This window comes from Siphateles boraxobius, unplaced genomic scaffold (genome assembly GCF_051911475.1).
Source record: "Siphateles boraxobius isolate OS27281-9 unplaced genomic scaffold, OSU_SipBor_1 7, whole genome shotgun sequence".
In the NCBI taxonomy this organism is placed as follows: domain Eukaryota; kingdom Metazoa; phylum Chordata; class Actinopteri; order Cypriniformes; family Leuciscidae; genus Siphateles; species Siphateles boraxobius.
Genome location: NW_027509197.1, coordinates 31,493,621 through 31,514,334, shown reverse-complemented (window position 1 = coordinate 31,514,334; position 20,714 = coordinate 31,493,621). Strand labels below are relative to the sequence as shown.

The 20,714-nt window shown below is 37.3% G+C and overlaps 1 protein-coding gene across 2 annotated transcripts in view; it reads left to right on the top strand.

Moving 5' to 3' along the window:
• The window catches only part of bard1 (BRCA1 associated RING domain 1), a 30,781-nt gene extending 10,486 nt beyond the window's left edge, over positions 1 to 20,295 (top strand). For both annotated transcript variants that reach the window (XM_077215361.1, XM_077215362.1), the window contains 5 exons: positions 5,105 to 5,222; positions 5,388 to 5,520; positions 7,814 to 7,909; positions 14,597 to 14,694; positions 19,884 to 20,295. In XM_077215361.1, the coding sequence (XP_077071476.1) occupies positions 5,105 to 5,222; positions 5,388 to 5,520; positions 7,814 to 7,909; positions 14,597 to 14,694; positions 19,884 to 20,219 (781 nt within the window). In that variant the 3' untranslated portion in view covers positions 20,220 to 20,295. The remainder of the gene's footprint in view (positions 1 to 5,104; positions 5,223 to 5,387; positions 5,521 to 7,813; positions 7,910 to 14,596; positions 14,695 to 19,883) is intronic.
• Positions 20,296 to 20,714: the final 419 nt, after the last annotated feature.

Below are 20,714 nucleotides of genomic sequence, written 5' to 3'. Positions count from 1 at the left end.
CAAACTGTAATCAAAACAATACAACTAATACTATTAAATGAATAGTTGTGAAGAAGTCAATATATCTGCATTTGACCGAGTCGACACTACAAAAGATGTTGCAATATCTCTACAAGTTGACACACGTCTACCGTTGCAACTTTATACGTTCATATCTCATATCTTGCTCACATCTTGTGACTGCGCCGTTGTGTATACCTGGTGTAGAGATGTTCGGGAACTTCTGCTCCGCTTCTTCCCACATGCCCTTTATCTTAATGAACTCTATTTCCCCAAGATTGGCAGCAAACCCAGATGCACGAATACTCATCCCGAGAGTTCTTTGTATACGTCTCTGTGTCTCTTTTTGTCTGTCTGCCCTTTGTACATTGATTGACTAGTGCTGTGCTGTACATTGGGAGAGCATAAAGCATCAGCAGATTTATGCTTCGTTAGTCAATGGTGAAGTGAAGCATCAGCTCTGTCATAGAAGCACTGCACAGAAGCAATCCACTCCTGTCAGACGTAATCAATCACTTTCACTCCTTGCGGTCTGGAATCGGAGCAGTGGGGCTATGGGGGGGGAACTGCTGTGGGCAGAGCCTTCGCAGTAATGTGTTGTATGAATTGACTGGCACATCCCTGCTGTACCAGCAGTAATCTTTAATGCGTTTCAGAACAGAAAAGATGCTTCTTGGGGGACCATGCAGGTAGCAAGTACAAGCAAGACAGAGCCGGTAGTTCTGTTCCAAAATTTAGCGAGCTGTCTACTGGCTACATAAGCAGCAACTAACTGTCACAGGACCTCATATGTGACTGATTTGGAACGTTCTGCATAGACAGCTACTAGCAGACACTGCACACAGGGCCGGATTAACCATTAACCACGACATCTAAGGGGCCCTGGGCACCAGGGGCGGAGTGGCAATCGGGAGGGTCGGGAGTTTCCCCGGTGGGCCGGTAGTGTTTCGAGGCCGCGAGGGCCGGTCTGATAAAATGTATTCATTGCAAGTTCGCCATGCGCACTTGTGGCCCAAGCGAGGGGAAGAAAACAAATATTTTGGATAACGGAGCATATATTTGCACTGAGTGCCTGTCTTTTTAGCAAAAAGACGCCCTTCACGGAATAGCTACAGTGGCACAGTTCGTAGCGCGTGAAGTTCTAGAAAGGAGCTTTTGATGCGCTCGACCCGAGTTCAAATCCGCCTTTTGCCGAACTCTCTCTTCTCCCTTTCCACAACACATATGAGATGTAAAATGTATAACCATACCTAACATAAAGGTCTCTAGCGTTATATTTTGCCAACGAACTAAAATCGAAACCATGATATGGCTTTGTTCCTTTATAAAACAGCACAAGACTTTAAGAATAGGCATCCTGTTTGTGCTGCGTGATTTAAAGAAAAGTGCGCTCTTTGCTCACGCGATCAGCATGGTTATCTGGTGTGTTCTCCTAAATAAAAGCTCAAGGGTTTATTTCTTGAAAGTGAAGAAATTAGGACAAAAGTATTTTAATTTTCCTGTATTATAATGTAATGTAGACTAAAATATACTTTTGAAATATTCATTTTCATTTATAGTACATTTATAGGCTATATGGATTTTACGTCATAGGAATAATTATATAAATCATTATTACATTATTATAATAATTGTTTGGCATCCTAAAACACCATTGATAATGTAATGTAGACTGAGACTCTCATAACTAAAAAGATGTTTGAGCCCTCTTTAATTTCCTGGTACAAATCAATGCTTTTTCTTTGTTCAACGAGCAGTTCATGGGTTGAAGCTCTTAATTTTGATCTCTCAAAGAGCACGAGATTGATGCATTTAACCTTAAAATGTACAAAATTTTCTTGCTATGCTATGCTATGATCCATAATGTTTGAACAAAACAACATCAATGTGCCGCTAAACATTACGCAGTTGTCCACATCTGTTGCCATGGTTACTATGGCAGTATGAGCGGAAACCAGGGATAACACGGGTATTACGTCATTGACAGGCGACAAGTGACAAGGGACGGGCACTATTTAAAATTGCGAATTTCTCTGAATTTACAAATTCTTGGAAACATTTAAGATAATGAAAGTACATAATTTAAATAAATAAATAACACTGTGCCAATGGTTTTTTGATATTTTGATAGATAATTCTTACATATTGTACCTTTTAATAGACACAGCTGTATCATTGTCATAGGAATGCGATCGCGATCTTTTAACAATTAATGGTGCAGCTCTAGATACAGATGCATTTTCAGTTTCTAACATACTTGGACGCACTTGAGTCTGTCAGTCTGGTTTAAACAGCTCCTTTGCGTCTCTGTACAGACTTCTGAAGGATCCAAGCTTTGGAAACAAGTGGATGGTTTATTTTAATGGCGTCCCAGATCGCTTCGGAGGATATGTTTGTTCTGAGAATTTGACTGCATTTTGACTTGTAAACGAGGCACGGTGTAATAGAGAGTTTGCAACAACTTTTGTTAAAAGATGACAATATTTGACCATTTTAAAATTGTAATGCCTGCTTGGCTGATTGTCGGTATCTGCAACACCATTGAAAAAGCTATGCTGGTCAGCCACTAATCTTTTCAATTTTTTCAGCTAGGTGCAGTGCATTCTGGTCTTAGGTGGTTTAGGAGGCAGCATAATTAAGATTCCATGACGCTTAGTAAGGCAGCTCACTAGGCTTTGGAACACAACAGCTGTGTACTAGTAGGAAAATCTAGATTGATTGGGCTTGCATAAGCTTGATTTGCTTTGTTGATCTGATCCGAGCAAAGGAGCGATCTTCTTTCTTTCGGTCGATGAGATCTGGTTAGCTCTAGTGCTTAGCGCCACCATTCTTGATTGCTTCGGTTACGTGCACAGGAACAGCTGGAGTACCTCCGAGGACTAATTTTCACATCTCCATCGATCTGTGATTCATTGGTCCCTTTTACCGTTGGCATCTGTGTCTGATTTGTCAACTGCGAGATAGATGCAGTTGCTGAGAGGTTTTAGCTTACTAATATCACTCTTTAACCGCATAGAGTGTCTTATTTCGCTGGAGGTGATGAATGCACACCTCCCCTTTATCACTATGGGTAACACACACGCATGTATGTGGCGGCTGCGTATGAGACACTTTGGCATTATTGGATTTTCACTTTTTGAGATTAGAAGATGTGCGCCATCCTAAACAAAAATTTACATCCAATGGGAGTGTGAAGAGACTGTGGGCTTGTTTGGGGGGGGGGTGGGGTGGCTCATGAATCCAAATGAAATTTTATGGACCAGTGGACCTCTTAATTGCCCCCCAGGTGTTATCTGTGCTAAAGCTTAATCTCAACATGCATCCCTCTCGACTTTCTTTCATTTCTACCTCTTTTTCCCTAACAGCCAACAGGGACAAATGATCCAACGTGGGGCCGTCACATACTGCTTGCCAAACAGATCCTTTTCGGGTTTGTCCTAGGCCTTAACCTCTCGCTCATCTGATAGTTTTGCATACTAAGTGAGTTGCACTGTTTAAACGAGGTCATAATATGCAAATGCTTGAGTATTTTGAGGCCCTGTCCCTAATGCCACCCTCAAATGTCCTGCACTTTGGCGTAAGACAGTGCAGACCTGGCGGGCACTAGTCAGCAAGACCATATGGGTTATAAAAGCGTATTTATCTTGCTTTGGCATAATTATAGTTAATAAATAACGCCTCTTATGTTCCCCAGGGTTGCATTTATTTAATCATAAATGGTTAAACATAACATTGTGAAATATTATTACAATTTAAAATAACCTTTTTATATTTGAATATATCAGTAAATATTTTAATTTTCAGCATCCATTACTTCAATTTTCAGTGTCATAAGATCCTAACTCCTTCAGAAATCATTCTAGTATGCTGATTTGGTGCTTAAGAAACATTTCTTATCAATGTTGAAAACAGTTGCGCTGCTCAGTTTTTTGTGGAAACAGGGATTCTTTGATGAATCGGAGGTTCATAAGAACAGCACCTGTTTGGAACATACATTTTGTATAACATAAGCATATTTACTGTCGCTTTTAATCAATTTAATGCATCCTTGGTGAATAAAAGTATAATTTTTTTCTTTTTACTTAAATTATTCTTTATATTAACAGGTACGCAGGACACGGATAACTATACAGAATGGGATAAAGTCCCATAAACTGCTATAGCATACAAAATCCCATTTATTTAAACAGAAACGCTTCTTTTTCATGATTTATAATAAACAAATATTATGAATTTTGCCAGCTACAGCAGTGTGCAGGAAAATCATCTTGATTTAAATACTTTGGAGATTCATAGCAATTCTAAAATCCGTATTGATGAAAAAATAAAGATTTTGCTTAATAAATATAACACTATTATAAATACAAAAGTTCTAAGATGAGAACATTCCATTACAATTATGAGTAATATCTCTGGCTTTTTTTTAGATCGAGTCGATCAACACCCCTAAAGCTTCACAGTCCTATTATAGCTTGTCTTGGGTCGACATTTCAGTCGGTAACATTAGGCAGTTTTGATGTATATGCTGTTTAATGTTGATGATCGCATTCTTTTACATATGCTTCTGCTTACATATGATATCGCTTGTTTTTGTTTCTTCTTCATGTGTCTTTTGATCAGGAGGTTTAGTACTTTCATGAGATGCCTAATAGCGCCCTCTATCGTATAACAGTGAAAAGACTAAAACAATATTACATTCACATTTGTACCCACCATCTTTTCCCCTCTGCCACAAAACCCGGCGTCCTCTATGATTGGTCAAGACGAGACCAGTTGCATTGACATTTGGTAAAATGGCACAAAGGTGGTATTTTGTGAGCTCCTTTTTAAGTCACAAAATGACAAAAGGGACATCTTACATTCTTGTTGCATTTATTTGTGCATTGCTTTGAAGTTCACAAAACAAATCCACAAAGTGCACCATTTTGTGAGGCTTATTTTATTCAGGTTGGTTAAAGCACCAACTTTTCTGTGTGCACAATGCATTAGCAGGCTTAACAGAAAAACATCTAAGGATAAAAAGGGTCAAGTATGTCCTTGAAAATGTTTTTCTTTTCAATAAAGTGTACTTTGCATAAACTATACATACATCTTTGTTTCCCAGAAATATGCTTGGCCTGCGGCCGGTAGATTATGCACTGACTTCAGAAATGCAGGAGGTCCTAAGAATGGCCCCGGATGCTTTAACAACCACCCTGAGGCCCCGCGCCAGCCTCAATAAGGTACATGACCCGAACCCTCCGCACAAACAAATAGACACACTGAAAACAAACAGACCAAAATTGCTGGTATTTTGCACTTTATATTGTATGTTGCTTTTAGATCGCATCTGTCAAGAGCATAAATGCAAATGAAGTGTGCGGTATAGTTTATTTGTATTCTTGCAGGCTGCAGGCTGTGTGCGGGAGACGGGTCCAGTGGTTCTGATTGGCAGTCAGCTGACGCAGACTCAGCAGAAGCAGCTTGCCAAAGCCACTCAACTCCTTGGAGGAAAACAAGTGAAGTCATTTTCAAGTGCAGGTACATCTCCTTTGAGTTTTGTGTAAAGGAATGAGTGGGCGCTGGTGTATCATAGTATGAGTCTTTTTATGTCATGGTAATGGTATACTCTACCGTTCAAAATTTTGGGTTTGGTAAAACATTTTTAATGCTCTTTATGCTCACCATGGCTGCAATTACTTGATCAAAAATGCAGTCAAAAAAAGTTATTTAAATTGTAATAATATTTCACAATATTACTGTTTTTTTATTTTAGTATTTATTAAAATTTTATTTTTGTGATGGAAATGCTGCATTTTCAGCATCATTACTCCAGTCTTCAGTGTCACATGATGAAATCATATGCTGATTTACTGCTCAAGAAACATTTCTTAATACATTATTATTATTAATGTTGAAAAGTTGTTCTGCTTAATTTTTGTGGAAACCGTGATAAAAAGAAAGTTCCAGAAAACAACATTTATTTGAGATATAAATCTCTAGTAACCTTAAAAATGTATTTACTGTCACTTTTGACCAATTCATTGCATTCTTGCTGAAAGTATTTGTTTCTTTCATAAAAAAATCTATACATGAAAAAACAAGCGAATTTATTTCTTTACTTATGAAAACAAAATAACAAATGAATACAAAACAGCTTCATATTATTTAACATCAGTTGCAAACAAAATACTCAAAACAGCAAAATTATTATTGATAGTTTTGACTAAATTCTGATTGGAAGCACCACATTCAAAGCCGTTGTAAACTAGCTTTTAATACATTTTGTGAAGTTGAAAATGTTATTTTTCTAACTTTTAAAGTCCAGCACAGTCTAATATTGGTTTTAAAACAATGGACCACTCAAATTAACATGGTGGCAGATTAAGCATAAGCATATGGGTGTTTATATTCCCAATGGTGTAGGATAGTTTATGTGCTAAAAAAATAATAGAAACAGATTTTTTGACATGCTAATTTTCTTTCATATAATCATTAAATAAAGTTCAATTTAATTGCATGTCAGGTCTTAATATTTTTTTGTGTCTGCTGAGGATAGAACTATTCCAAGACCACGTGGACAGCTCAGCCCTTGGAGATGACAACAATGACATTTTCTGAGCAGTGAAATCAATGGTCTCTTCTTTCTTTGCCTTTCTTCCATCACATAGAAGAGCAATACAAGGCATCCAGCTGGAGCATAAGAGGGATATTATGAAATCATACATTATGAAACTAGCACTTTCAGTGACAAATGTAGCTCTCGCAGAGTCTTTCGACTCCTCCAGAAATCACACCAACAGACAAACAATGTGCAGTGTCTCATCTTCTAAGCAATCAAAGTTGAAACAGAGTAGAATTAAAGTAATTGAAGCGGTTTCTCATATGCTGCACATAGCTGAACAAGGGCAAAATGCAATTTTCTCGAAGAATGTAGGCTGTGCGTTTGTCACACAACAAAGAGGGGAGCCTTGCGTTTTCTAGGATTAAAATGATCCCTAGGGCTTGGCAAAGTGTAGCATACTACTTCTATATTAGGTGCTTCTATTTAGTTTTTTCCTGATACATCAATTGTATTAAAACATATGAAAAACATTGTGGTAAATTAAATGCAACTCAAAATTAATATATTTACGGACCCCCTAAAGGAACATAATGGAATAAAAAAAATTACTTTCCCTCGCAAAACTTTTCCGTTCCCTTGAGAAACTTTGCGTTCGCTCGCAAAGAACTCAAAAGTTTCTCAGGGACGCAAAACATTTGCTAGAGAACGCAAAAGCATTGACATTATCATCTCATTTTTTTTCATCACCATTTCCCTTTGATTGAACTTTTTTAAGACAGCATGAACAACAATAAAACAGTTACAGTTACACACAATTTTTTTTGTGTGTAACTGAAATAAGTTTGAGTTGAAGTACTAAAACTGAAATAAAAATAAATTAAAGATACATAGAAATAAAAACTAATACAAATGATAGCGGCACATAAAATTACAAAAAACTGAAACTATAAAAATAAAAGCTATTTCAAGATATTAATACTATAATAGTGTATATATAATAGATACTACCAAAGTAACACTGAGAATAACAAAAACAACCTGGTTATTCAAAAACTTAACTGACAGTATTTTAATTTCACACTGCTTTTCAAAGAATCACAATGCCACATTCAAGTGAGCTTTAGACATAACCAGTGGATATTTAATGATTACAATGCTTAGTTCTCAATAGAAATGAATACAGATGTAAAATATTACCATATTACTAGTCATTTATTTGTTTATTTCTTGTGATTAATTGCTTCACTGTTTGATTAAATGTCTCTTCAGTCACCCATGTGGTTGTACCAGATGTTCCCATCATGCCCTCTACCCTGACCACACTGCAGGGAGTCCTCGACGGCTGCTGGATGCTCCGTTTCAGCTGTAAGTGCACAGTAATGAGTCAAACCTTTAGATAAGATAGTTTATGCTTAGTTTAAGTTTGCATGAATATTAGTACTATTCAAATGTCTCCATCTAACTTTTATAATATAACTTATAATACAGTCCCCAGAGTAATAGGGTTACTTGCGCCTGTTAACTTCCAGATTTGCATGCGTTTTGGTGAGCATTTACTCTGTTGTTCTTGATGAGCAAAGTCTATTTCGATTGGATAAACTATATGTTTGGAAATGGTTTTCTATTCCATTTAATGCAGCTAAATATTTAGCATGTGATCCTTTTCTAGTGAATTAATCAGCGATGGTTATTTCTATACGATTTCTCACATCTTCAGTTTAATAGTGAAAATCAATAGACTCCGGGTTGAAGCCATGCCCATTAATTTAGCTCTGATTCAAGTAATCCCTTCCTTTTCTGAGTCTGCCTTCTGTGCTGAATTCATTTCGCTCTATGCGTGAGCAACATGAGAAGTGCACGGCCGTTCTCACATGCAGCCTTGAGGGATCGTTGGTGCTGAGGTGTTTGTTCTCCAAGCTATCTATTTTTTGATTTTGGTTATTGTTAACATATTTGCTATCCATTTTTAATATCCAGCCCACAGTAGACAACACCTTTTGAGGGCAGTTTAATGGCATTATCTATCAGTTCTCCCTATAGATACGAACAGTTGTACAATCTTTGTGGTGGAAATGTTACTTGCTGGATATTAGAAATGCTTGATGTATCATGATTTAAATCTATAGAGTGTTTCAAGTGCTCCGGATTTACTTTTTCACATTCACCCAATTTAAAGCATTTCTAACCTGCTCTAGTTACATTTACATTTATTCAGTTAGCTGACGCTTTTATCCAAAGCGACTTACAATTGCTAAATTTCAGAGGTCGCACGCCTTTATAGAAACTTGGGGTTAAGTGTCTTGCTCAAGGACACATTGGTGTCTCACAGTGGATTCGAACCCGGGTCTCTCACACCAAAGGCATGTGTCTTATCCATTGCGCCATTACCATAGATATTATGTAAATCTCTAATAAGGTAAGACTGGGTTAACGAAAGGGACATGACTGAATGCATTACATATGTAAAAGCTTTTTTTATTTTTATATTTACTATTATTATTATTGAATCAGGTTCTCTTGTATGTTACGTGTGCTCGAGTGCAAGCATCAGCAATAAGCAGGCTGCAATTTATTTATTGGCCACCTGTGTCGCTAATAACAAGGGTTTAATAACAAGGGTTTCTGAATTCTACATATAGCCCCTTGAAATTGGAGACTTTTTGTTTTTTTACCCATCAATCTTTGCAGCAGTAACATAAGATGTTGCAGTTTTATTATATCGCCATTTAAATGACATCGCAATGCGATTTTTGTGCAACCATAAAATAATGTCTCAAATGGAAGAATGAGTGAGTGTACATCGTTCAGTTTAGCTCTCTTGTCTGTGCCACACTGTATGAGCTCTTGATGTTCTGCCTGAGCTTTTCTGTATGGGTCTCCATTGCTCACTGTATCACGGTTCAGTGCCCATGAGTGTGTGAGCTGCCAGCGCCATGATCCACAGCCACCCACCGCACACACGCATGCTGAGCTTCGATGTCTCCCATCATCGTGAATCTAATTAGCTTATATGCTAATGGCTCTTTGGTGCTCGGCTAACAACCTGGCCCTTTCGTCCAGAGAGAGAGTCGGATTAACCCTGGGATGTAGCATTCTCACCGCCACCGCCCTCACGGGGTCCTGGGAAATGAACACCATAATTAAAGAGGCAGAGGAAGTGCAATTACAGCTTATGATTACTATGGAGGATTCTGCTTGTGCTTGCACTCATTTCTATAGGTGTTTTGAGACTATGGGCTTGGCTGGTTATAGAGATAGCGATACACAGTGACACTTTGGATGCAGGAATACTAATCCTGCTAATGGCTCAGTGGCACACATCCACAACTGAATGCAAAGTTTTAATCTAAAGTGGGTTATTCCATTACGATAAGAGACTACAGTGGAATGTGGACAAAAATGGTTGGTTACCCCTCCAATTTGATTTTCTTTCCTAGCCCGTTTTGACTTGGTATTGCGTTTATTTTATTCAATATTAGTAAGTGGTCCAAGCACTGAGCCCTAAATAGTGTTGCTTTCGTCAGCGAAAATTATGACTAAATATAGTCGTCAACCAACCTTTATCACGTGGCGAAAACAAGACGAAACGCAACGTAAATGCTGCTCATGTCACGATGACTATAATTGAACGTATAATGCAATATTGTTGACGAATAAAAACGAGACTAAATGTTTACAAAATAAAAACTATGCTAAAATGTCTCTTCATTTTCGTTGACCGAGACAAAATTTTATGACGTTATTTCGTCTCGTTTAGTCGCGTTATTATTATTATTATTTTGCAGTATTTCTGTTTCCCGTGTCTCACTTCAGGTGCTGTATCAGATTACACTACCCAGGCGACGTCACTTCCTCAAGCCCCACTCGAGGCATTATTTAGAAGATGCAGCTGCGTGAGTTACGCCTGTTTCACACATACCCTGTGTTTTTTTGCGTATGCGGTGTGTATGCAGGAGCAGCACGCGCTATTGTGCTTTCACATATGCTGCGTTTGCAGTGCGCAACTGATCTACGGCTGTACCACACAACATATCACAACATTTATTCTCTATTTTTTATTTCAAATCAATATTTTTATTATCAGCGACTTTTATAAAATAATACAAAAAAGTTTCAGCAGATTCTATTTGTACACAGTAGTTATAGGTCTACTCTCTTTCAACGACGTAGTCACGTTTAAACTCAATACACATAAAAAACGTATTATTCAATGCATTACTTCTATATAGATAAGTTGATCAAGCAAGTGGCAAAACATTTAAACATGTTGGCCTACTTATGTCAAAATCGCAAACATTTTAAATTTAAACATACAATCGACAAAAACAGCTCTCTCATACCTTTTCTTTTGCATGTAAATCTTTTTTACATGAAATACTGTGGGTCACAAATAATTTGTTTTTCCACTTCTACGAAGAGACGAGTAGGCTACTACATCCATTATGTCGTGTTGTTGAGGTACTGTGTAGTTTTCCTTGCTTTAATTACCCCGGGCTTAATGTTAAAAAGAAAATGACTGAAAAATAGTAGTATAATTTAATTAAATGCATTTATGGTGAGATTACTACATTTTCATGTCAATCCGTGTTCATTCTGACCACGAACCATGCGCTGTAACTTTAATTCAGCGCGTGCAGCACAGCAGAAATTGGTGTGGAAACAATCGCTGCACTGCTGTATACGCACCGCACCTGGAACGCATTGCCAGACCGCATCCGCGTGCAGTGTGAAAGCTTGAACCTGTAAACATGGGTACGGGAAAAATATGCACCACATACGCACTGCAAACGGACTGAAACCGGCGTTAGCGTAAAAGACAACAAACAAAGTTAAGTCTGACACAGAGAAAGAGACCGATGGCTGGCCAGCTGGGGTTCGTCTTTGGGAGAAAAAAAAAGAAATGCCATTTGGAAAAACTTTCATTTCATCATGTGTGTACTTCTAACATGTTTGGTTGGTAAAATAAATATGTTGTAAATTCAAGCGTCTTCCGTGTCTGGAATGGATGTATTCTTGAGTCTACAAGGTAACAATACTAGAATAAGATTAGTTTAGTTTAGTTTAGTTTAGTTTAGACCTTGTTTGAAATGGGTTTGGCTAAAAGACAATTTTGGTTTGTCTATACTACTAGGTACTTATACTATATTGACTGGGTTAAATAGAATCGCTTTACTAAAAAGAGACTAAAATAAAATTTTCATTGACTAAAACTAGACTAAATGTCATCAGTTTTCGTAGACTAAAACTAGACTAAATTAGTCATGGATAATTCTGACTAAAATAAGACTAAAATGGTCAGACTTTTAGTCGACTGAAACTTGTCTAGACTAAAAAGAGTATGAGCGTGACTAAAACTGATAAAAACTAACGCCAAAAACAACACTAGCCCTGAGGCACCCCAGTAGCTAGATGTTGCAACTAGGACCACTCACCCTTCACAGACAACCTGAAGGACCTACTTGAGAGGTAAGACTTGAACCTGGAGTGGAGTTGAGACTGGAGTGAGATTCCCCATTATCATGAGGGTTGACGGGAGGATCTGGTGGTTAACCATGTCAAAAGAAGCCGACAGATCCAGCAAGATGAGCACTGATGATTTGGAAGCTGCTTTTGCCAGTCGCAGAGCTTCATTAACCGAGAGCAAGCCAGTCTTGGTTGAGTGACCGCTTTTTGTTGTCCAGGAGGTTGTTCTGTGTGAGAAAGGTAGAGACTTGCTTGAATGCGACTTGCTCAAGTGTCTTAGCAATGAATGGAAGAAGGCATACCGGTCTGTAGTTTTCTAAAACTGCTGGATTTAGAGTGGGTTTCTAAACCCTTAAACAGGCAGTAGTGGAAATTGATCAACAGAAAGTAATTTCATGTCACTTTATATCATCTGAACTTAAGTAAAACATATCCAAATGAATTTTTTTAAATATTTGATATAGTTTGTATTTTATGAGTTGTATCTTCTAGGATACATTGCCCTATAATGGTATAAAAAAAGCCAGTCATCAATAATTATGATTTATTTGTAAAATAAAAATGCTAAATGTAATATTAATATTAATATGCTAAGTGTCTACAATAAAATTAGCTGTGTGAAACCCTGCAGTAAAAAATGCAAAGATGTAGTTAACTGAGCTTAATAATGTCAGTGTTATATGGGAATATTAACATTTTCACAATGTTTTAACTCAAAATACATAGATTGAGAAGGGAGACTGTGTACATGGGGCCTATAATGATCTTCCCTATGGGCCCCCGTTCCTGGAACAAGATTTCTACTGATGATCAAAAAAATGAGCAGATAAAATTTGAACCAAGTCATGTGACCCACATACTACAAACAGACTCAACTATGATAATAACAGAACTGGATGAAAATTTCTTTTTCATGCATTCTACAAGAGATTAAAGAGTATGTATCATGTGGTGCATGTTGCCTGTTTAGGGGTTAAGCAGTGGATTTATCTAAGCCTGCTTAAATGCTGTGGGAAAGGTACCAGTGTGAAGTGCAGGTACAACAGAAGAAGAAATGGCTTGAATGAGATGAGTGGGTATAAGATCAAGCGGACAGGAAGTAGGGTGATTGAAAAGGATGAGTTTGGAGACTTCTTCCCCCGAGAGTAGAGAGGAGGATGGGGAGAGTGTGTGTTTGCTGTTAATATGTGTTTGTCAGTTTGTGGTGAGGAGATTTGGCCACTAATAGTTGTCTTTGATGAATAGAAATTACAAAAGAACAGCGTTTATTTGAAATAGAAACATAATCATTTTGTAACATTCTAAATGTCTTTACTGTTACTTATAAATGTATTTCAGAAATAAATCTTACTGACCTTTTAAGTGTGTGTGTGTGTGTGTGTGTGTGTGTGTGTGTGTGTGTGTGTGTGTATCATTTTTTAATATATATTCATTTTAATTTAATTTGTTTAAAATAGTTTATTTTTTATTTTATATATATATATATATATATATATATATATATATATATATAAATACACACACATATACATTCAGTGTGTATATATATATATATACAACACACAAAAATATATTTATAAATATTATTAAAATAAAGGCAAATAGCAAACTCTTATAACCCTGTTTCAATAAAAAGGCAAATAAGACAGTCTTTCAGCATCTTTGCTCTTCTCTTAAATGGCTTCATAAATATTTTTAGATGCTCTACAAGGTGCTCATTTATTCCCTTGTCCTTTTTCTGTCATTCTCATTGGAACAACAGACAATAGCTGGCTGTTACTCTAGAGCTCTTCAGTCAAGAAAGAGCCATTTCAGCCAGACGTACAACTAGGGCAAACCAAGCAGAACGCTATCAAATAGTTGTAAACGAGTTCAGCAGGCGAAAAAGGCTTGTGATGGAGGATTTGTTTTTTATATGTGTGTGAAGCAGAAGCTGTTTTTTTGGACAGTCTTGTGCAGCAGAGAGATCACTTCTAAGATATTGTGCTGAAGACGTTTATGAAGAATTTTACCTGACAGAAATGAATGAGAAAATGAGAGATCATCCCCTCTAGCTGTGCGTCTCCTGCCCAGAAAATCTTGTCCTGCTCTGTTACTTTTCCCAAGTGAAAGTTGTAAAATGCAGCATAAGACTTGCAGAATTTAAGTGCACGTTGCATCACTGCTGTTGTTCTTATTTGCCTTGAAACTTTTACACTTAGAAGTTCACTCAGAAAATGAAAAATCTGTCTTTATTTTCTCGCCCTTGTGCTTTTTTTCTTCCCCCATCAAACAAAAAAGGAGCAGCTTTTTTCCATTTGACTGCCATTCTCCAAAACAGACAAAAAACACAATCACTATAAAATAACTATAATAAATGTATTAGCCACTACATTTTAAGTATCATCTAGCCATACAATATCTTTATGTGAGAATTTTTATTTCAAAATAACTTTAAAAAAAAATAGCATACAGGTTTAAAATGACATGAGGGTGAGTAAATAATGACGGTGTTTTAATTTTTGGTAAACTATCCCTTTAAAATGCTGATGTATAGCTGCTAAGTTGATCTGTAATGTTTCGCTCTCTTACTCTCAATCTCTTTTCCAGGGGTGTGTTGTAGCCTTCAGGCTGGCAGCTGGGTCGGGGAGAGCGAGTACGAGGCAGGTGGCGGCCCCCTGCGTGCCCGTGCGAACAGAGGCAGCCTGGTGAGTGACAGGCCGACATGTGGAGGGTCTAACAGTTATCGACACATTTTCCTCTCCAGAGAGGAGGAATAATGGCTGAGTGAAACCCTCTCCTGGTCCTGCTCTTTAATGGTCTCTCATTGTCAATCTGCCATGTTGATCTGTTCTCCTCAGGCTGGCTTGGCTTTTATTACTGACTGTGCTATGGATTGTGGCTTGTTTAGAAAGCCACGCACTTCCTCGAGGACAGGGAATTCAAAGGGAGGCAACACACTTGTGACTTTCTGAGAGGACTGTATATTGTGAGACAATATAGGGCACTGGTGATCTCCCTAGGCATCGGTGTACTGCTTAAATGCAATGCAGCAAAGAAGCCAAGCTTGCTGTTCTGCTCCGATTGCTAAGAAGACTCTTGACGCAGTTTAATAGCAGCATCTTTGCAGTCATTTAACATAAAAAAAACACTGGGTTTTGGATGCGTGGTAGGACGAGGTGATATTTTCACAATACATTCTTGATTATTTTGATGGTTATGTAAAATTAAGCAACATTTGTAAACATCAAATGTTTGAAATATGGTTTCTGAAGGCCAGCTGCGGAAGCATTCCTTGTCTAATTACTTGCCATTTATTACATTCTTATTAAGATGTATAAAGATTCAAACTTGCTGCTTGAGAGGGCAAGTTTGAATAAATTCTGATTCAAACTTTGATTTGATGATTTAGCATCATCACTTGAAAATTATCACAGAAGGTATTGAATATTTTGGTAAAAATATGTGGGTAATTATACTAAACTTTTATGGAAGTTTACTTTAAATTGGTATATTGGTGCATATATATATATATATATATATATATATATACATACACAGTATATATAGAGAAATATAATATGATGTATATAATATAATAACAATACATACACTACAAACTAGGGCTGGACCCGGATATTCGAATATTCGTTCGGTGTGTTGGTATTCGATTTGAAAATGTGACATTCGAATTTTTTTTTTTTTTTTGCACACCTGGCATCCCCCTTGAAACGGTTCTCATTCGCGCTTGAATATGTTTTACACTATACAATCTGGTGAAATATAATACTTAACATTTAACTTCGTTATATCTACTTAATAAATATATTTGCTTCTTCTTGGAGTACTAAATGTGTTCCTGCAACGGGAGTATTCTCTGACTAGAGCGCTTTGAAGCTAGTGCTTTGACATTGTGGAACATAGAATAATAGAAACAAAATGTATTATCCTTTTTACCCTTATCAATCTAAATTAATCTACAGCTAAATATAGGAGACTTTGAGATTTTCCTGGGACGCCACGTTTATTTTTCGTTTTTCTTTATTTAAATTTCTTTTTTCTGTATTTAAATTTCGTTTTTCTATATTTAAATTTCATTTTTATTTATTTAAATTTCGTTTTTATTTATTTAAATCTACCCTACTTTGTCAGTGAAAAAAATATTATAAGACTACCTAATTAAAAATATTGCTTAAGTTAAAGGGTTAGTTCACCCAAAAATGAAAATTAAGTCATTAATTACTCACCCCCATGCTGTACCAACCCCGTAAGACCTTCATTCATCTTCGGAACACAAATGAAGATATTTTTGATTAAATCTGAGAGGTGGATCACTGCTACATAGGCTGCCAGAGGGAATGAAACTTGACGGCCCAGAAAGTCATTAAAGAACATGTTTAAATATTCCATGTGCCTACAGTGGCTCAACTATAAGTTTATCAAGCGACGAGACTACTTTTTTTCCGAAAAAACCCCCATAAATAACGACTTTATTCGACTATTCCTTTTCTTCCTTGTGGGCCTGAGACGAGAGTTCAAGAGATTTCCACGACGCATGCGCGAGAACTGAACAAGAAGTATTAGAAGAAGAACGTCCTCTTCTCAGTTCTCGCGCATGCGTCGTGGAAATCTCTTGAACTCTCGTCTCAGGCCCACAAGGAAGTAAAGGAATAGTCGAATAAAGTCGTTATTTATGGGGTTTTTTCGGAAAAAAAGTAGTCTCGTCGCTTGATAAACTTATAGTTGAGCCACTGTAGGCACATGGAATATTTAAACATGTTCTTTAATGACTTTCTGGGCCGTCAAGTTTCATTCCCTCTGGCAGCCTATGTAGCAGTGATCCACCTCTCAGATTTAATCAAAAATACCTTCATTTGTGTTCCGAAGATGAACGAAGGTCTTACGGGGTTGGTACAGCATGGGGGTGAGTAATTAATGACTTAATTTTCATTTTTGGGTGAACTAACCCTTTAAAAGACGTGTGTGTGTGTGTGTGTTTTATATCACTAGCGCAGTGTCCTTTCTCAGAACATATAAGACCTGCATGCGTGAGGCGCGCCGCTTCTTTATTTAAATCTACCTTCAGGGCTTGACATTAACTTTTTGAGGCACTTGTCCTTCGGACAAGTAAATTTATGTTTCACTTGTCCATGCACAAAAGTCACTTGTCCGGGTAAAGATTTATAATTTTATCTAGGGCTGCACGATTTGGGGACAATGTCATATTCCTATTATTGAGATCAATATTGCGGTTGTGATATGCGATTGCGATATAATAAACAAATGGTTTCATGAGTCAACTTGTTTGGTTCTAAACCAAATGCACACACAGATTAGTGATAATTCTGAAATTAGCAATAACAACTAAATGATTGATAACACCTATAATGATCAATAAGCCATTGATGTTTGGATAAAAATGAACTGTCTAACAGGTAGGACATATACAGAAATTGAATAAAGTTATCAAACAGTCTGCGCAGCATAAATTATAAATTATATATAGACTACTCCTTATTAAAGCTACACAAGTTCTTTAGTCAAGAGCAGTGAGTAATTTTCTCTGTTCCCTTTGTTCTTTCATTAACTTTACTGACAGAACACTTTATTGGTAGCTGGCCCTTTAAGAGCAGCCGCTGTGGACAGAGACGCGGATCTCACACGCGCCTCATTCTCTCACGAGTCACAACTCTTTATGTCCATCATAAGACTGCTCTTGTGTTATGAAGATACTCGACAAATGACATTTTGGCTTAATTGTGTGTGTTGATGTTCGTTCAAGCGCGAAAGAGAACTGTATTCTGGCGCGCGGTCTGTGCATGCGCATCATACTGGTGCGCGTCTTTCTGCGAGTCACATTCAGGACATTCACAGGCCATTCACATTCAGGACATGTCTTCGTTTCAAATCTGTAAAATTAAATCTGTAAAATAGACGTAACGAGTGGCACATAACGTGAAGTAACATGGCATTTTATTTTGTTTGAAATTTAACTTGTCCGGTCGGACAACTAATTTTCTCTTCTACTTGTCCTACAAAAAATCCACTTGTCCCGGACAAGCGGACAAGCCTTAATGTCGAGCCCTGTACCTTACTTTGTCAGTAATTTGTTAGTGAGAAAAATATTAGACTACCTTAATTAAAAATATTGCTTAAGTTAAAAGACCTTTGTGTGTGTGTGTTATATCACTAGCGCAGTGTCCGTTCTCGGAGCATATAAGCTCTGCATGCGTGAGGCGCGCCGCTTCTTTATTTAAATCTACCCTACTTTGTCAGTAATTTGTTTGTGACAAAAATATTAGACTACCTTATTAAAAATATTGCTTAAGTTAACAGACCTGTGTGTGTTTTATATCACTAGTGCAGTGTCCATTCTCGGAGCATATAAGCTCTGCTCGCGTGAGGCGCGCGCGCATCCGGCTCGCGCTGTTCTCTAGTTTATTAAAAGTTTATTAATTCTGAACGTGCCGGCTTCTCGCCTGTCTATCTATATTGCACCAAATACCACACTGCACTCCCTTGTGAAGTCGTTTGGATGAACGGTTCTCGAAATAATCGAAATGCAACGGACAGACAGACATAGGCTATAGAGATCCCGAAGCTTCGAATATTCGATGTTCATTACTACCGAAGCTAAGAAGCTCAAAAAATGGTATTCGGACCAGCCCTACTACAAACCAAAAGTTTGGGATTTTATGAATGTTTTTTAAAGAAATCTAGTGCTCACCAAGCACTAGATTTTGACATTATTTGAAAAATACAGTTAAAACTGTAATGTGAAATTGTTAAAAATATTTTTTTTCTATTTGAACCAATTTTAGTATGTAATTTATCAATGTGATGGTAAAGCAGATTTTCAGTGTCACATGGTCTTTCAGAAATCATTCTAAATTGCTGATTTGGCAGATTTTTGGAAACCATACTATTTTTTAAAATATTTTTTAAAGAGTTTTTTCAAATATACATTTATTTCAAGTATATACATTTTTTGTAAGTGTAAAAGTCTTTTGTGATCAATTTAATTCATCCTTGCTGTATAAAATGATTTATTTCTTTAGAAAAAAAAAATTGCAGTGAAAGCAAATGGAAAGAATTTTCCATTTGATGAATTGTGCATTTTTTGTGTGTGTGTGAAATTGCAAGTGTGTTGACCTCTCAGCAAGTGTGTGCTAGTGACCCACATCTTACAGGCATCTTACAGCTCCCCTGAGCTGGCATTGTCCCAGAACCATCCAGACCACACCACAGCAGAAGGCTGTCACTTAACCCCAGATGACATGCCAGATACTTTCATTAATGGAACAGAACGTGGCTCAGACTTTCACTGAACCATAATGTAGCACACTTTCTTTACACCTGCTTTTATCTCTTTATGGCAGGTACAGGTTAGTTACCCTTTTAGTTGTGAAGTGCTCTATTTTAAGGGTTTCTGTGGTCATGGAATATTTAGGAACATTTTTATAAAATTCCCTGAAATTTGAATACAATTTATAATCAGCTAGAAATTTCTCTATAAAAGTTTTAAAAATTCTGATCAGGACTGGAAAAGTCTTGGAAATGTATTGGTAAAAAATGATGACCAGTGTTCATGCATCACCTTTAAAAATGCAAATATTTCTGTCTGAATTATGACTTGGCAGTTCACACACTTCAGAGACATTGAGCTTTGTTGCTCGTGGGAATTGTGGGTTCAAATCTGGTGTGTTTTGTGACCCAGTCAGCTTTCTCCCTCTTTTTTCCAATAATTTCCTGTCACTTCCATTATCAAAATGGCAAAGGCTCAACAAAATGCCAATAATAACAGTGCAGACCATTTTACGATGTCTTAAATGATTACTCAGGTATTTTATTGATGCATTATGTACTAAATTGTTTTCCTTTTCTCATACATCTTTAGCTGCCTCCACTCTTTGATGGCTGCTTCTTCTACATGCTGGGCTCCTTCCTCAAACCGCCTAAACATGAGCTCCTTCAGTTAGTGAAAGCAGGAGGAGGTCAGCTTCTGAATCGCCAGCCCAAACCTGACAGTGATGTCACGCAAACACTGAGCGCAGCGGCCTACCACGCTCAGCCGGGTTCAGACCAGATTCTCTGCACCCAGTATATCTTATATGATCCTCAGAACTCCTACAAACCCCAGAAGGTCCGTGTAGGTAAGGTTTGGTCGGCTCCATCTACGTGGTTTCTGGACTGCATAGCTGCTTTCCAGCTCCTGCCTGTGCCGGAGCCCTAGACCAACATATCCTTGCTGTACAACTGTGTTTCAACTTCATGACATCAAATAAAACCTATTATCTGCATAAAATAAATTTGTTTCTATCGGTATCTGAAGATAGAGACATTATAATTGCTTTGGTTTTCATCAAGCTTTTTTATGTGAGGCAAAATAAAGGGCCTGACTAACCCCTGAAGATTCAAGTCACGTAGCAAATCTCTAGAGAAAGTATTTGCACGCAGTCTATTGTGCTTGTTCTTTTTTTCTCTCTCAAATTATGCCATACGAAAGCTAGAAAAATATTAAAATGTTTGCCATTGTTAGGATACGACCTATTTGGAGCAGACTCGCAACTTGTGTGCCAACCGTTCAGAGATCTCATGGGATTTTGTTTTATATTCCCCCAGACAAAACTTACATCTTCATCTGACTTTAAAATGCAATGCTAATTGATTGGATAGCTTTTGTTTACAAAACCCCAAATGATATTCATATAGACCAGGACAGATAATG